General features: G+C 38.9%; 1 protein-coding gene across 1 annotated transcript; it reads left to right on the forward strand.

The window, feature by feature from the left end:
• The first annotated feature begins 1,190 nt into the window (after positions 1–1,190).
• Positions 1,191–17,638, forward strand: CPAP (centrosome assembly and centriole elongation protein). Its single transcript, XM_077781480.1, has 16 exons — positions 1,191–1,592; positions 2,619–2,742; positions 3,515–3,745; positions 4,396–4,540; positions 5,673–5,778; positions 6,070–7,693; positions 10,941–11,073; positions 11,900–12,065; positions 13,107–13,346; positions 13,945–14,044; positions 15,203–15,300; positions 15,975–16,070; positions 16,175–16,315; positions 16,422–16,506; positions 16,596–16,716; positions 17,309–17,638. The coding sequence occupies exons 1-16, from the start codon at positions 1,215–1,217 to the stop codon at positions 17,499–17,501; spliced, it is 3,981 nt and encodes a 1,326-aa protein (XP_077637606.1). The 5' UTR covers positions 1,191–1,214; the 3' UTR covers positions 17,502–17,638.
• Positions 17,639–18,034: the final 396 nt, after the last annotated feature.

Below are 18,034 nucleotides of genomic sequence, written 5' to 3' on the forward strand. Positions count from 1 at the left end.
GCTGCTGCTGTAGATTTCACGGGGGGGTTTAGACTGGCAGGCGGCGTCCAGAGGGTCTCCAGAGGGCACGGGGAAAACAGAGCGTGGACCTTGCAGAGTTCAATTTGCCACTGCGGGAATTGCACCTCGCTGGGAAACGGAAGGCAGTCGTTTCTATACGAAACATTTCTAGAATGTTTTTCCCAGTCGCGGTTTCAAGCTCTTGTTGGAAGGATAAGTACTTCGACTGCGGGAAAACGAAGTGAGAGCTGGCATGGGCTGATCTCTTGGGAATGAGGAAGCTTTAAGGAGTTATTTCCTGATTAGCAGGACTCTTGAACGTGGGCTGCTGTGGGTGTCTGTCCTTGGTGCCCTGGCCCCTTTTCTCTTCTGTATTCCCCCTGACACACAGGCGGAGAATTCTTTGCCCTGGGATTACTTTGAGAAAGCACAGCTAAGCGGCCCGGCTCCTGGTGCCACACTGTCACCAGCAGCAGTTTTGTCTTTTTCTTCCTAAGAGAGGAAATAACTTCCTTCCTACATTAATTTATTCATGTTTTATGGCGCTTGTAGGATTTGTTGCTGTATTTAAACTTTCCTTTGGATGGATTTTAAAGAAGCTTTTTGGGAGAAGGATGATAGCAGGCAGCGTAGTTGCAGCATTCCCATGAGAAACTAAGGAAGATGTGAAAATGATAAGTGTTGCATTGAAATACATACAGGAAAGTGTTTGTATTTAGATGGACATATCTGAAACTGCATTAATATGGAGGTCATGTGGTGGACATCTCTCAGCTCATCAAATCACTTCTTTTGTTGCAAATGTTTAAAAAAGTTCTGAATCCCTCCCAGTACTACTGAAGAAAATATTACATACAGCTTTATGGTATTTGAGATTATATTGGCTGCACTCAAATAATGCAATTAAGAGTTGGATTATATTGATTTTCTGCACCAAAAATGTTTGTTACTTATTATCCAAATTGTTTCTATTGACTATGACTTATTTTTATAAATACACTAGGTTGGTTGTAAGAGAGTAACTTTCTTTTTCTGGGAATCTGTTATTATAAATTTCTGATTTTATCTTCCTAATTTCTAGGTGCTAGAAGCAGATAGAGAACTGTCCATACCAACTACCTGGAACTTTGAAAGTTATATTGTTTTACATCTACAGAGCATAATATTACTGTGTTAATGCTGATCAGCAAAGAAATTGAAATACAATTTGCAAGATGCCAACTGTTGAAAATCTGAGTGGTGAGCAAAACTTCAGTGCACATTGGATGCTTAATAGTACCCGTGCCGGAGTCTTATTAGGGCCTAGTTTTGCTGGTTTGAACTTTAAGAAAGAATATTTATTACCTGGACCTGAAAACATCTCAGCTTTACCTGAAGAAGTGCTGCATCTTTCAGACAACTGTTCTGTAAGTGATGACTCTCTGTGTGAAGAGTCTGCCAGCTCCCAGGCACTTCAGCAATGTACCACTGGAACACCTTTTCCAGTAGCAGCTGGAAACATAGAAGGCTGTAAACCAGACTCAGTCCATGGTGAAGTGGATGGTCAGAAGAAATCCAGTCACAGTGATCCACTCTTACAAAAGCTTGAACAGGTAATAAATATGCCTAGGATTCCTTGATATACTTACAGTAAGATTTATTTTGTTTCTGCATGTGATTTGTCATGCCTGTAAGCAAGCAAACCCCTTGCAAGGAATGTATAGGCCACAGCAAGCTTAAAAAGCAAATCCTAAGTTCCAGTTATGCTCACATGAAAGTTGGTGTACTCCTCATTACGTGCATTTACTGAGAGTGTAACTACTGTTGTTTCCAGGCAGCACAAATTCCAGTTTAAAATGAAATCGTTCTTAAGATAATTTTTCCTGGAAAGGTGCACACAGTTCTACAGTGTTTCTTCACTTGAGGCTGTGGAAATGGGGTGCTGGTCATTACAGTGGTAGTGCTTGACTACACGTATTCACAACAGTGCAGTTGAATGTTCTTGTATCTATAGCAACATCTTTTGTTAGTTCTCAAAGCAGGTGTGACATAAGGAGATATGTTCGTGTTGAATGTGATAAAGTATACAAGACATCAGGATAAAAAACTGCCTGGAATTGCTGGAATTGTAATGCTGTTATGTTACTTAGGTTTTTTTTTTCTAATGCAAATGTGTCAGTCAATCCACTGTAAGTGCCTGTTCACTTAAAGCCCTTCCCAAATACTTGATATAAATTGTGTTAGCTGGAAGTCTTCAGCAGCACTTTAGTACGTCTTGCAGTTAAGGACTAAGAAGTCCTTGTCCACTCTGCCAGCAGCTACATCACCATAAATCCCTATGTCTGTTCACTGGAGTGGAGAGAGGGAGTGTGTGTGTCTCCAGAGTAGAATTTCACAAATTACCAGGTGTTACAAAAGTTTTCTCCTGTATTTTACATGATAGGAGAATACTTACCCACTTTTTAGATATTGTCAATAGTAACAATCAGTGGCTAAATAAATATTAGCCGATTTATCGGTATCTTAAGAGGAATTATTAAGTGTCCTTAGAAAGTTATTGACAATCTATAACAAAATAATTCTGTGGTACATTCTAAATAAACCTAACCTCTAATATATTTATTTATTTGTTGGAAAAGCTGAAGGAATTGCAGCAGCAGAAACAGGAACAGTTAAAGAAACAACAGATGGAACAACTGCAAAGGTTAATGGAAGAGCAACAGAAGCTACTTAGCATGGTCTCTGGCCAGCCAGCAGCTCTTGGTAAGTGGAGAAAGAAAGCACATGATGCACTTTGAATAAACTGAAAAATTTAATCTCGTTTTCCAGTTAAAATCTGAAAGTGTCTTCTGGGTTCTTCATGTTAAGATTACTTGATTAGTCAAAGATAAATGCTGCATTTCTTCAGTGCCTGAAAATTGAGTGCTACTGAAGAAGGAATACTGTCCTATTTTTATAAAATGCCAGCTGTAATTGTGGTTTGATCAATATGTGCTATGATGGTGGCCCTTCCTTCAAAGTACATGTATTGAAGTGTAAAACAATTACTTTCCTTTCTGATTAGCTGCTTCTCACAGTACTTTTGATTGCTTTAAGCTTTCAATGTAGCCAAATGAAGTGGTCCCTCCTTGTTTCTGCTCACACATATCACATTCAGGTGATGAACTGAACCAGAATAGAGAGCTGATCTATATTTAAAAACAGAGACTTGTAACCTGTATCAGTTTTTCAGTCTTGTTTTCTGGGTGCAAGGAGATGGGACAGCTCTTGCCTGGGAAAAACTTTGAGAGCAGTGCCAGTCCAACCTGATTTAAATGATTGTCTTTCACTCTGCCTACCTGAGAAGATTAAATTAGGGCTTATTTTGGGACAAGAAAATCAAGATTGCCTAATCACTTATTCTTGGTCAGTGACATAAGGTTGGAGGCTGGGTGATCAATCCTGCCCCTTCAGTGCCATTTCTTTTCTCCTGTGGAGCATGAGTTTTGTGATACAAATAGAATGACACAGCCATTTTATTCCTTCTCCTTTCAAGGTTGTACTGTAATGGCTGAAAGTCAAAAGCTGAGACCTGGGCATTCCACAGGCTTAGCACCTTTACCTCAGTTGCCATCGTCTGGATATCAGAATATCTTTGAAGACAGAGCTCATGCTCTGGTTGTTTCTTCCCATACACAAGACAACAATTCTTTACAAAAGATGAACAGAGAATGCAACTCATCTTTGAAGAACAATCTTTCAGAAGTGTCTGCCTGTGAAAAACAAGGTCTGTGTGTGCCTCTGAAAAGGCCAAATCTTTTGAAAAACAAGGAAGACAAATACATTACTGCTTAGTCATTTACAGAAAGATAACGTGATGTGTGGTGCTTTTTTTCTCCTTGTTACTGGGAGTAATTTTCTGCTACTTATTTTGAAAGTTTTAAGATTTTAGTTTACTTGGTATGTTGGTTTGTTTACTGACAGCTTATGGACCTCAGAATGTTCCTGTTGTCTGTTCGAGTTTGGCTAAAAGCAGCACGAGCCAAAAATCAAATACTTCTCAATTTATGCATATATAAATGTGGGAAACAAGAAGCTTGATAAGAGAGATCACCAGTACAGCAGATATCAGCATTTGTTCAGTTACATTTTTAAGCCATACATTAACAATAGCAAAGCAGATGAATAATCAGAATGGATTATTTAAGGTCTGTGGAAATTTTTAATGCATAGTTGCTTATTCCATTAAAAAGAAAGTGCAAATTCAAATAAGAATTAATTTGGGGAAATCTTAGAACTCTTTTATGTAGGAATTCAGATGACATGGCCATGAAGCTCTCTTCTGGTTTTCATGTGACCTGAATGCTGTTTAAAGTATGTGCTGAAAACTGATTTGTTGTTGGGATGAAAAAAAACCCAACTCTGTTGCTTCCACAGGAAAAAACATGTGGTGTCCAGAAAAAAAGATGGGATTATTAATGGAGAGTGAAGATAATTACACTGATCCTTTAGGTGTGGGAAGCACAGATGTCTCTGAAAATTCCCGTGGAGGTGATCAGTTGTTGACTAATGCAGAGGAAAGGTAATTCAGACTATGATTATGCATTTTTTATCAAATTACACAAGTTTGGTTGAATTCTGAGTCCTGAATGAAAGAGTGTGATACTCTGAATTTGTGCAATTTCTTAACAAAGGATTTGATTTTTCTGGGTACTGTGGAGATGTGTGGTGAGAGAGGCTCTTGCTTGGAATTGCTTGTGCTGTAAAAGATTAAATGTTGTATGTTGGATGAAGAACTGTATGTGTAGCCTGGGGTAATGACAGCTTAGAAGCACCTTTCAGTATAGCTGGGTATATAAGCAGGTTAGGATTGCTGTTCCCAGTTTGATTTATTACAACCTCCTATCCACTGTTATGTTCTGAAAGTAGTAATGTGAAGGGAGAGGGTGAGGCTGTGACTTTTTGGTTGATTATGGGGAGTTATGATTGTTTGAAATGTCCAAGGCCAGGCTGGACAGGGCTCTGAGCTACCTGGTCTAGTGGAAGGTGTCGCTGCCCACTGTTGGGAGGTTGGAACAGGATGATCTTTAAAGTCTTTTCCAACCCAAACCATTCAGTGATTATGTTATTCTATAAAATATGGCTCTGTCTCCCCTGGGGTAGGTTTTGCCCACCTCCAGCCTGCTTTCTGGGGTGGGCAGCAGCATGAAAAAGCAGAGAAAGCCCTGATGCTGTACAAGCAGGGTTCAGTAAAAGTTAAAATGTTATGCTATCGGTACTGTTAGCTATCAAAAAAGCTCACTCCGTGCCAGTCAGACCCAGCACTCCTGTGAAGGAGGAGGAGGAATATCAAAGAGGGAGACAGGGAATGTTATTTCAGTTGCATTCCTGAGTGGAAAGGTGATACTGTAGGAATTGGCAGTGTGACTAAATGATGAGTGGAAGTTTGGTGATTTGTCCAAGGAAGGGGTAATTAAGAAAAGCAGTGAAAGAAAAAGCAACAAAACCTGCATACAGTGTCTTTCAGATAGATATTAACTATTGCAGGGATTGGATAAACATGTTAAAATGCATTTCTCAGATTAACTTAATGCCTAAGAACCTCAGAATTTGTCATCTTTTATGCAATTACACCATAGGTCTTTGACTACCAGTGATGTTAAACATAGTTATTTTATACAGAATTATAAGAGTTGTGTTTGTAATTACTCTAGACCTATTAAAACTGCAATACATGAGAAGAAACAAACTTTTGAAGAATTCTTGGAAGAACAGATACAACTAGAAGAACAACGTCTGGAGCAGAACCAGAAGTTACAGGTTATTTATTATTACTTTAAAGACCTTCATTTTTCTTTATATATTGTGCCGAGATGTGATAGCTGCTTTATAAGTGTACAAGGAAAATGCTGGCAAAGAAAGCTAACACTGAATGCAACATTCACAGTGTGAAAAATAATAAGCCCCAAATATTTCACTTGCTTAAGTCTTCAGAAATCCAGTAGAAATGTACCATGTAAATTTCTCCTGATATCTGGGATTTATTTGAAGAAATATTCAAACTGTGTAAAGAGCTTTTTAACATTTTATTGTTTGCTTTTCTTTACTCAGGAGACAAATGGATCAGCTGTCCAAAAACCAGTGATCAAGAGACCCTTCCTGAAAAGAGGGGAAGGTTTAACAAGATTCACTAATGCCAAGTCTAAAATGACAAAACTTGGAGAAAACACCTCAAAACTTCAACAGAGGGCTTTAGATGATAGAAATGTTATTAAAGTGGATAAATTACAAATACAGAAAAAACCTGTGCTTCCTGGCAAAGAACTGGTTTCTGAAAATCCTTTTGCACCATGTAAAAAAACCAACCACCCCAATAAAGTAAAACGTTGTCCTATTCAGAAGACAGTGGTACTCAAGAATCACAATGGAGAAAATATCTTGCCATTAGAAACAAGAATGCCATCAGGAAAAAATCATGATGGACAGATGAGAGATTCTTATCCATCAGAAATTAACAACAAAATAGAAAATACAGACAACAGAGTAGAATTTGCTAAGTCTAACACTGGCAAAATCAAAAACAAATTACCTGGTGCTGAAAAGTATCAGTTGTCTCAGGAGCTGACCAGTGCCTTTTCTAATTCTAAATGTCCCATAGGTCACCCTGTAAAAGATTCAGAACTGTCTTTTGAACTTTCATTTCAGAATAAACTGGAGAACTGGGAAAAAGAAAAAGAAAAAGAGAATCTAGAATTAGATGAATTTTTGTTTCTAGAACAAGCTGCAGATGAAATATCTTTCTCAAGTAATTCTTCATTTGTGCAAAGGATCTTGGAACGAGACCAGCAAACTTCAAAAGGCCGTAGGATGTCTTCTACTCCTATCAAGGCAAAGCAGCAGCAAGTCAAGGTGCTGGCTGTCAAACTTACAAAAGAGACAAATAAAAGGGCAGACTGTGTGGCACAGGAAAATATAAATGATAGCCCAGTTATGCATACAGCCTCAAATTCAGGAACAGATTTTAGAATGAAGGATCCATTGAGTAAAACAGATGGTGTAATATTCTCAGCCTCTTCCATGAAAACAGCTCCTGCTTTAAAAAGTAATCACTGGATTGTAAATGAAGATAAGAGTGAGTGTAACAGTGATACTGCTACAGATTCTGACAGTGAATTTGGGGCCACATTAAAGCATGACAGCAAAGATGCTAAGACAGCCCTTGTGAACCGTAGAGAAAGTGATCCAGAATTTTTTGATTGTGGAAGTTCTGTTGCAGACATCAGCAAAGAGAGCAAAAATGGGGATGCTGACCTTGGGTTGTCAGACAAGGATTGTGGTGCACTGTCAAAGCAAAAGCTTAGAAAAGCTACAGAAGATCAAAGAAGCATGTCTTGTATAAGTAGGAATAGGTTTGAATTTGATGATGAAAGAACATGGAGTGATCTTGATGAAAATTATGTTAGCATTGATTTACCTGAAAAATATACTAAAACACCTTTGCAGATGGACTTTTCCTTTAAGAATGATACAACTGTCCCAGACAAAGCAATAAAGAGAAAAGTTGCCTCAAAGAAAGGAGATGAAATGTCAAAAGAGTCTGCAGTGGACAGTGATACAAATGGACCTCCTGTATCAAACCTGATGATGAAACTGTTTCCTTCACTGAAGCCAAAGCAGAAGGCAGGCTGCCATCCAGAGCATGAAACCAAATCAAATGTGGAACCAGAGCTGGGAGGTGAGAGAAGAGCAACTGGTAGGAAGTGGTGAGGAAGGCGTATCACGCAAGTCTTCCCTAATAGTGCTTAAGTTCCAAACTGAAATTACACCAGAGGGTTTAAGTACAGACTTCTGCTGTGAGAAATGGCCCTATTCTCCCCCTACATCTCTGGTTGCATGTCTGAGGCCAGATCTAACAATTACACAGCTTGCAGAATGACTCTGATTGGTGAAAACAACTTCTTAAAAAATGATCTAATTGGTGGGTTGGGGTTTTTTTCCCCTCTGGAGGCTTCAGCTCATTGAAACAACTTGATCTGAAGCTGCTTGATCACTGTTTATGAATGGAGGAAAATACCAAGAGCAATCTGAAAATGAAGTGGTACCTTCCTTTCCACCACAGTAGGGTAATGCTATTCACTGCTAGGTTAACTTTTTCCTCTCATGGAATATAAGGGAGTGGCAGATTTTCTGGGTTTTCTGAGAGTAGTATAATATCTACAGAATTCATGTGGAATATGAGAAATATAGATTGATTTTTCTGCTTTGCCCAAGTTTGATTTCATCTATATGGTTACAGTCTTTGCAGAACTGCCTCTAAAACCCCCTGTTGCAGCTCTTGCATTTCTGCTATCATTAAAAATGGAGTTGTTCAGTGAAGGCATGATGGCACAGCCTTGTATTTAAATCTTCTGTCACTGAGATTGTGATCTTGGTTTCAGACTCTGCTCCAGTGAATGTTTAGGATTTTGTTTAGGTTTTTATGGTAAGCCAGTTGATGTAATATTTTTGGATTTCAGTAAAGCCTTTGATTTCACCTCTCTCAGTACCCTTCTGAACAAAATGTCCAGCATTCAGCTGGATAAACACATTTTGTGATGCAGCTGGCTCATAGGTCAGGCACAAAGGGTTACCAGGAATGGGGTGACATCAGACTGGTGACTTGTCACTACTGGGGTTCCACAGGGCTCCATCCTCTGTCCTGTGCTCTTTAACATCTTCATAAATGACTTGGACACAGAACTGGAAGGAATACTAAGTTTGTCAGCCATACTAAATGGGGAGGAGCTGTTGACTCACTCAAAGGCAGGGAGGCTGTGCAGATAGACCCGGACAAATGAGAGGGCTGGGCAACCACCAACCAGATGAAGTTCAACACGGGAAAGTTCTGGATTCTGCACCTGGGGCAACACTGGATGTACAGATAGACTGGGAAATGAGATGCTGGAGAGCAGTGCCACACAAAGGGACCTGGGGGCCCTGGTCTGTGGCAAGTTGAACATGAGGGAACAGTGCCCTGGCAGCCAGGAGGGCCAACCCTGTCCTGGTGGCACCAGGCACAGCATGGCCAGCTGGGCAAGGGAGGGGATTGTCCTGCTCTGCTCTGCACTGGGACAGCCTCACCTCCAGTGCTGGGGGCAATTCTGGGTGCCACCATATAAAAAAGACATTAAAGTATTAGAGAGTGTCCGAAGGAGGGCCGCAGGGATGGTGAAGGGTCTGGAGGGGAAGCCTTGTGAGGAATGGCTGATGTCACTTGGTGTGTCCTGCTTGGAGAGGAGGAGACTGAGGAGAGAGCTCATGGCAGTCTGCAGCTTCCTTGTGAGGGGAAGAGGAGGGGCAGGCACTGATCTCTGCTCTGTGGTGAGCAGTGCCAGGACCTGAGGGTGAAACACAGGGCTCACTTGACATCATCACCTTAGCATAAATATGAATTAAGAAAAACTTAAGTGTAATTACTGTGTCTGACTGTAACTACTTTTGCAAGCAGAAGCCTAGCCCTAGCAGGCTAAAGTGGTAAGAAAGGAAAGGAATATTGGCTGTCACAAAAGGCTAGAAAAATGCAAAGTCATAGGGTTTGTTTTCATAGATAGAAAATAGAAGAAGGTAATCACTAAACAGTTATAGGAAAGCATGACAGCTGTTATATGAATATGATTAATATGTTAGATAGGAACTATGTACTGTGTTTGTAGCCCTAGCATAAAGAAACCACACATTATGTAAGACCCCAAGCCTTAAACCAGCAGCTTTTAGATAAGCAAACAAACAAGGGTGTATGCCAGAACTGTGAAGTATAAAAGTCTGTGTAAAATGAACCCCAGTCAGACGTGCACATGGAGGTGCTAACCTCTGCAGGTTCTCTGAGCACCAGTAAAGGTGTGCTTTACTTTACATAAAGTAGATGCCTTTGAATCAAGGGAATGGCCTGAAGTTGTGTTAGGGGAGGTTCAGGTTGGCAATTACCTGGATATTACCTTACCACCCCGGAGGCTGGTTGGGCGCTGGAACAGGCTCCCCAGGGAAGTGGTCACAACACCAGCCTGACAGAGTTCAAAAAGTTTTTGGACAATACACTCAAGTACATGGTGTGACTCTTGGGGATGTACTGTGCAAGGCCAGGAGTTGGGCTTGATGATCCTTTCGGATCCCTTCCAACTCAGGATATTCTGTGATTCATATGAAAGCTACTACTTCTGCTTATTGTTTTGTGTTTCTGCTTATTGATTGTGTAGGCTTGTCTAAAGATGGTTGCTAAAAGTTTGCAGGAAGAGGGGTAGGGTTCAGGTTTTTTTACAGCATTTCAGAGTATTTAATGGTGAGCAAAGAAACCACCTACACAGCAACATCACTATTTTGTTGATTCTGTTGCATACTCAGACTCTGAAGTAGTGACAGAACAGAAAACTGGGATGGGAAAAAAGACCACAAAAACCCCTCCCTATTATCAGCCTCTGCAACAGATTCCACATCAGGGATGGGCGTGGACAGACTTTGTAGTGACTAAAACTTGGAAAAACTTACAACCATAGACTTTCCTGTTTGATATACCCTACGCCATCATACTGTATACAAGCACCTGCCACATATATGCGGTATGTACCTACATATGGGCCGTATACACTCCTTACACCCTTATACCTTCATTTTATTTATCTGGTTTGACCTGAAGCTCTTCAAATTCCAATTCCAAATATAGCTTTAGTTCTACCAAGATGAAAGATACACTCAGTACTTAAAAGTGCTACAAAAGTGATGGACCTACTCCATATTTGAGGTACTTGAATAAATAGTGCAGAGTATTGTAAAACAAAACTACTGTGTTATTTGGATAGTAGAAGTTTTTTTTGCAAAATTACTGCTGTCTCTAAAATAGTATTTACTTGGATTTTCTTTTTTTAATTTTTAAGCTGGTGTGTGATAATTGTTCACTTCAGTCTTATGAATGCCATTTGGATAATGTGCATGTGGCTGTGCTTTGACAGGAAACACTGTTCCATCCCAGTTACTGAGAGAGAGACTCGCTGAGCTGGAAAAAGAAATTGAGAGATTCCGAACTGAAAACTCAGTTCTGAGTAAACTCCGTGAAGAAAGAGAGCACGCCCTGGCATGTATCAGGTAATTTTTACTCAAAACATTTTGGTGCGTTCACTTGCATAGCGTGTTGCAGACTCTCTTAATGCCCAGTTACCAACTGCACAGGTAAACAATTCACGTGCTTCAGTTACAGTAGAGATAGGACTACACACAAATTGTTGCTCTATGGGTGTGTTAAACTGTAATAATTACACACAATTTAATAGTGTTAAGAACCCCTGCTTAATTAATATGATGTCCCTAAAGGGTGTATTTTGGAGAATTGATACTTTTGTTCTAAAGGATAATACAATCCTGAGTTAGCCTTGCAGAACTGGTCTTAATTCTTTTGCTTTGGATTTGATATTTGTGTGTACACACTGAGCATCTTTTAATTTGAACAGGGGCATTTATAAGTGGCATATAGAAGAGAGTAATTTCCTCTGATGACATAAATGGGGCACATCTGTTCCTACCACAGCCACTTTTGTTTGGGAACAACATTGTGTCTTTGGCTAACATTTAATTTTTGACCACCTATAAGCAGATTCTTTTCTCAGGTGCTTTTGGGGGATGGTCTTCTAATATTTTGAAAAATGTAGCAAGATTTTAGCCAAAACTTTTCTAAATTCAGGCTAATGTTTGTGACTAGAAGATACAAAAATATATATTGTTAGACTTCAAACACCCACTGTGTGACAATTCTTACTCCTTAAATAAGTAATACCGTTTATAAGTAAGTCTTCCTGGGGGTAATGGATGCTGAATTGCAATCTGTGACCACAAGACACTGAGTCTTCACTTTCTTTCTCTAAAATCCTGATATAACGGAAATTTGGGCTAAAACAACTTTGTTTCATAATTATAGGAAAGAAATTGCAGACTTTGGACAGAAGAAAGCCCAAGAACTGGCTGAAATAGAAGAATATAAAAAAAAGGAAATTAAAAAATTGCAAAAGGAGCGTAAAGTTTTTGAAAAATACACCACAGAAGCTAGAGCAATTCCAGATAAAAAAGAACGGGATGAAATTCAGGTATAAAAATAAATTATTATTCTACTCCATGCAGGAACATGTAAGTTCACCCAAAGGCAGTCAAGAACTAAATTCTAACTTAGTTCAAAGACTACAAATGATTTCAAGATGGGAACTGCTAGCAGATGTAGGTTAGTGGTGAATTTAGCAGTACTCAATTAACAGTTAGACTCCACGATCTTAAAGTTTTCTAATCTAAATTATTCTAATTGAGGAAGGGAACTACAGTCTTTACAATGCTGTTTGATGGTTTTAAGGCAAAAACTCCTCATGAGCAAATTGTTTTGTCACACTTCCATACTAAGAACTGCTGGTGACTTATAGAATGATCTTCAGCTTTGAAATAAAATTACCAGAGTTGAAATGCTAAATTGGAAGTTTTTATTCGTGCTAGTGGGTCAAAGTTCAAACTAGAACTCCACAAAGGTTTTGTTCTGTCTATAGCTCTTCTACAATCCAATCTTCTACAATTTTCAAAGTTACATTTTATTGTCACTTATAGATCTTTAGGTTATCAGTGATGTAAGGAACAAGATCTGTTTCTTCATTGTCAGGATGTATGGTATATGAGATGCATAAAGCCATATTAAACATCACACAGGGATTTCCCTCTTCTTTCCCTACAAACTTCACTTCAGAAAACTGAATTGACATTTGCTAAACCAGGCAGATTTGCATGTGTGTTAGTGTCCTCCCTCTGTTTTCCTGTGCCAAGATTTTTGAAGGGACCTCCAGGGTAGCATTAAGGATTCTGTATTTCTGTCTCAAGTGTATATGTACTGGCCAATCTAGGAAGTGTAAAGTATGCCAAGAAAGCAAGAAAAACAATTCCTGTGATCAGAGTAGAGCTTATAAAGTTGGTAGTTTCAAGTAAATAATCACTCTTTCAGGAAAGGAAACTCTTCTTTACCTTTCACCCCTGCACTCTTAAGCTGATTTGACTTTTTTGCCATTTATGCCTTTTTTGCTTATGTTTATATTTATATTAGAAACTCAAATATATTTGATTATATTAAAAATGAAAACATGCATTTTTCTAAGGCTTTAAAACAGCAGATTGCAGAGTTACAGGAAGATCTAAAACGAAAAGAGGCAAAATGGTCTACCACCCATCGACGTCTGAAAGATCAAATAGAAGCTTTAGTAAATGAGAATTTTGAGCTAAAAGAGGAAATTAAAATTATGGAGAAGTTTCGTCTAGAAGCCTGGAAGAAAGCAGAAGCTGCTGGAAGCAAGAAAAAAATAGAAAATCCTGGGATGGGTCTAAATAGAGCAGAATCGGTAAGTTATAATTCTTTGTGCTTTAAATACCTTTGTGTGAATACTGGTGAGTTTTCTGTTATAAACTTGGACTCTAATAGCTACAGCTTAGCTGGTTACTTTTAATTTACTGATGTAGGGACTACACTAGTGGTGACAGACACAGAATTTTGTTAATGTCATATTCTCTGCAAATGTTAATGCTCCCAATGTGCAGCATCCCTTTTATTGAGGAGCTCATATTGGAAATGAAAAAATATGCAAGTATGAAAAAAAATAATTGATGGAGTCTAAGTTGTGAATCTCTGCCCCTTTGGGATCAACCAGGCAAATCAAGCAGTTCAAAATTAAATAAATTTTTGAAAGTATTATTCTGGATTGCTTGCATTAAATTAACATTCTGGAGCTGCTGATAGTGAGGGAGCTGATGGAAGAAGAGCTCCAAAGTGCAGCCTAGGCTACATCACACAAGCCCTTCTGTTGATCAAGTCTCAAAACTATCGTTTGTGAAGAAACCTTCCAGAAAATTTCATGTCATATGGTCTATGCATTTTTTTTACTCTGTATGAACAGTTATGATTACATGTCACATAAACAACAAATACTTCCTTTCTTTTAGTGTCTACCAAACAGAGACCTAAAAAGTCAAGCTGCATCTCTGCTTCTTCCAGTACAGAAGTGCAGCAAGATAAATGGCAAAAATTATTCACAAGCAAAAGGTAAAAATATTTGTCTATGCAGAAAATTCTGTTAAGTCTTTAAAATAAAATTAATGTGAAGTTTTGCTTTGTGGAGTGCATTGCCACCACAAAAGGAGAGAGTGGGAGCTCTCATGGGCTTGAGCATATGGATACATACCTCATAGGGTGGAATTCTAGAGAAAGCTGTGATTTCACTCGTTTTGGAGTGAAAAATGCTTCTGGTCATACCTGATGGTCTGGAGCACTGCAGAAGCTGCTTTCTATAATCAAAAATGACATTAATCACTGGTGTTCTCCAAGCTGCAGATGTTGGTTAGATCGGAGTCACCAAATGGTTTGTGTTGGAAGGGACCTCAAAGATCATCCAGTTCCAACCCCTTGCCATGGGCAGGGACACCTCCCACTAGACCAGGGTGCTCAGGGCCCCATCTATCCTGGCCTTGGACCATTCTTGGAAAGGAGCAACCTCAGCTTCTCTGGGCAATCTGTTCCAGTGCCTTGCTGCCCTGACAGTGAAGAATTTCTTCCTAATGTCTAGTGGAGCGTGTTGATAGCATCAGAACTGCTGTGTCTCTTCAGAACCTTCTGTTAGCAGGATTTGTAATCATATGGGCAATGCTGTGGCAGGTGTTCCTTGTTCACAGTTACTTAGTGTCTGACTTCCTAAGGGATAATCACATATGGAAAGTAACTGCAGGGTACTTTTTTGACACCTCTGACAGCTCATCCAACCATCATGTTATCTGTTTGAAAATAGAACTGAAGGTAGTTTTATTTGGTAATTTGATAGGAGAGACATGGAAAAAAATATGCTGATCAGTTCTCGTTAAAAGCTGATATTCATCTTCCTTTGTTCATTATAAGGCATCATTAATAATGTTGTCTAAATTTCTAGAAGGGGCAAATCCTTTGTAAATCTAGAGAGATGAAATAAGAGAGATGAAAAGTGCATTAAATGTCCATTGTAATGATTCTTCAGTTCTAGCTTCTTGCTAACACACAAAACAATGACAGGGATTGATTATTTTCTGGGCATCTGCTTTGATACTCTGCTTTGAGTTTCTACTGCAGTTAAGAAATGTGGGTGTGCTGTTCAGCTTGATCTCCTATATAATTGTAACTCTTAACCACTTAAAATTTCTCTGTCCAATTTACTTATTACATGTATCTCAGTAGGAAAACTTTCTAGAGCACCTGCATCAGGACCTGCTAATGAGAGAAACAACTCCGAGGCAATGACAGCACTAGAAGATTCTTCTCAGACTTCTATGGTAGTAAGTCCTGTGTCTTGATTTGATTTTCAAAGCAGAGAAGAAAAAGCCTAAAATAGAAAAGTTAAGGAGTATCTGGAGGGTGGCTGATGAGGCTGTTGACTCATCTTTTCATGTTCTTCAGCTTTTATTGTCATAATAGAAATGGCCATGTACCAGTCGATGAGGAGCGTTTTACCTTTATTACTTTGTATTTTTCCTGAGCCAAAGAATAATGCAGCTACTAGATAATCTCCTGTTCTTTTGAATTTTTTAGTTTTTGGGAGGGCTAAAGAAGGATGGATGTTCATATGCTCCATGTAGGGCAACTGTGCAAAGATCTTTGAAATAGTTTAATTCATTCTGAAATTAATTGCTGTAGGTAAGACTTTAGAGAACATGATTGTTTCATACTATGATGTGGATTTCTTAAGAAAATTGAGTACCATGTTACAGCACATCACTGAATTCCACTTTAGTCCAGACTACAACTGACCACAGATATCTAACGCTTGTTCAGTCTCCATCTCTTGTACCATTTGAATTATATTTGGAGTTGCTTAAACCTCAAATTGTCTTTAAGCCTCCCTATAGCCATCTTCCTTCTGTGATGCTCCTTGTTTCCTAAAATACCTGTCAGCCTAGAAAAAAAATATATAAAAACAAAGCTTGATTTGAGTTTTTGCTTGTCATCTCAGGACACTTCTAATGAAGCATACGTGTCAGCACCATCTGTTCCTGTATTTACAGGCAGTGAAGAGATACAGAGAGAAACTGCTTATCCTGATGGAAAGGTGAGATCTTGGCACTTGAAAATTCTGGAAGACACGTGGTGGGAAAGATGAGTGAGAATATGAGTATGAGGGCTTAATACTGATCTCACTCCTGTTTTCATTAGGTTGAGAAGGTTTTGAAAAATGGCTGTCACCTTATATTTTTCCCAAATGGAACATGGAAAAAAGTGGGCTCTGATGGGAAGACCATAACTATAACCTTCTTCAATGGAGATGTGAAACAGATTATGCCTGATCAAACAGTTGTAGGTATCCTGTATCTGCATTTTTCAGTAACTGCTTATTTATCTGCATGTATACACTCTTTAAAACTTCTCATTAGTTACACTAAATCTCAACTGTTGTCTGCAGATTTATTACTATGCTGATGCTAAGACTACTCACACTACGTACTCCAATGGCTTAGAGGTCTTGCAGTTTTCAAATGGACAAATAGGTAAAGAAATCATCCAACCCAACTGTCAGAATTATTGCCCAGATACAGATATTTATGTAATAAGCATATTGTCTCAAAATACATTTCAGAGAAACATTATCCTGATGGCAAGAAGGAAATAACCTTCCCTGATCAGACAATTAAGAGTCTATTTTCAGATGGCCAAGAAGAAAGTATCTTTCCTGATGGCACCATTGTTCGTGTGCAGCGGTGAGCTTTTCCTTCTGGGATCCCCTGGGCTGGGCACAGGAGCATTTGGGGCTCAATGACAGGGGCACTATATGGTGACAGGTGTGTTTCTCCATCTCCTGAAGGTTTACATTTCAATGGACTATACTGTGAACACATAGCTACTGCTTGAGTTTGGGGTGTTTTTTTTTTTTTTTTTTGGTAGCATGGAAGAGGCATAAAGACAGTGCATGGTCTCATACCCTAACCTAAGAGACTTCTCTATTTGTACATAATTCTAGAAAAAAAATACCTAGGAACCTGGCTGGTGTGGGAAGCAGGTGTGACTGACAGCAGATAACTGATAGTGCTCAAACTACCAAGTTTTAAACTTCCCTTGGACTTTTGCAGTGATGGATTTGATGCAGATAAAGTGCAGTGGAGGCTTTCAAGTACAAAGAAGTCGTATCAGTTTTGCAGAAACAGGTCTTTGACTATGAGCCAGCTGAGATGTTTAACAGATTTCTCTAAAAATACTGTCTTCCTTCATTTAGGTTTACATATCCAATGCTGGTTCTGAGACTAATCTTACACCAATGCATAATACTTTGGGTTTTTTTCCTCTTTAATACAGAGATGGAACCAAAACTATAGAGTTCAATAATGGCCAGAGAGAACTGCACACACCACAGTTTAAGAGACGGGAGTATCCAGATGGGACTGTCAAGACTGTGTACATGAATGGACAGCAGGAAACCAAGTATGTCTCTGGGAGAGTCAGAGTAAAGGACAAGGATGGTAATATTATCATGGACACTAAGTTATAGACCATGTCAAAACTGCTGAAGTGTTAGCACATCAGCAAAAATAATGTACATTTCTGTAAACAAGTGAAAAAGCTTAAAGCTTATTGTGTATATATTATTTATAATCTTTTCTAAATAAATTTATTTTTCAGTGGGTGCTATTACATCAGAGCTTTTGCTAATTATTTTTCCCATTTCTACATTTAAGAAACAGTTTATTAATTTGGCATTCAGCCATGTGGCATTAAAAGGGTGTTTTTTAAATAAGCTCTCAGTGAACACTCAAACAATTACACACCACACCTGATTTTGGACATCAGTTTACTTACTGCTTGACTTGAAAGACCAAAGGAATGCAGTCTTGGGCTATTCTTTTTCCTTCATCTTCTTTTCCTTATCTTGGAGTTAGGAGGCAACAGCATTAGCAGACTGCAGTGTCTGTTCTATAACCTGTTCTTCTATACTCACAGGGCTAACACAGGTGAAATGGAGGACAGATTCTTTCTCCAAGCTACTCAGAAATATCAGAAAATTAACAAAAGTCAACTCATGCA

The sequence above is a fragment of the Lonchura striata genome, chromosome 2 (genome assembly GCF_046129695.1).
Source record: "Lonchura striata isolate bLonStr1 chromosome 2, bLonStr1.mat, whole genome shotgun sequence".
NCBI lineage: Eukaryota > Metazoa > Chordata > Aves > Passeriformes > Estrildidae > Lonchura > Lonchura striata.

Bases quoted from the DNA above. Each gene is read 5' to 3' on its own strand.
- CPAP (XM_077781480.1), top strand. From the start codon at position 1,215: ATGCCAACTGTTGAAAATCTGAGTGGTGAGCAAAACTTCAGTGCACAT. The intron at 2,743-3,514 runs GTAAGTGGAGAA...TCTCCTTTCAAG, and splicing joins TGGCCAGCCAGCAGCTCTTG to GTTGTACTGTAATGGCTGAA. The intron at 16,071-16,174 runs GTGAGATCTTGG...TGTTTTCATTAG, and splicing joins CTGCTTATCCTGATGGAAAG to GTTGAGAAGGTTTTGAAAAA.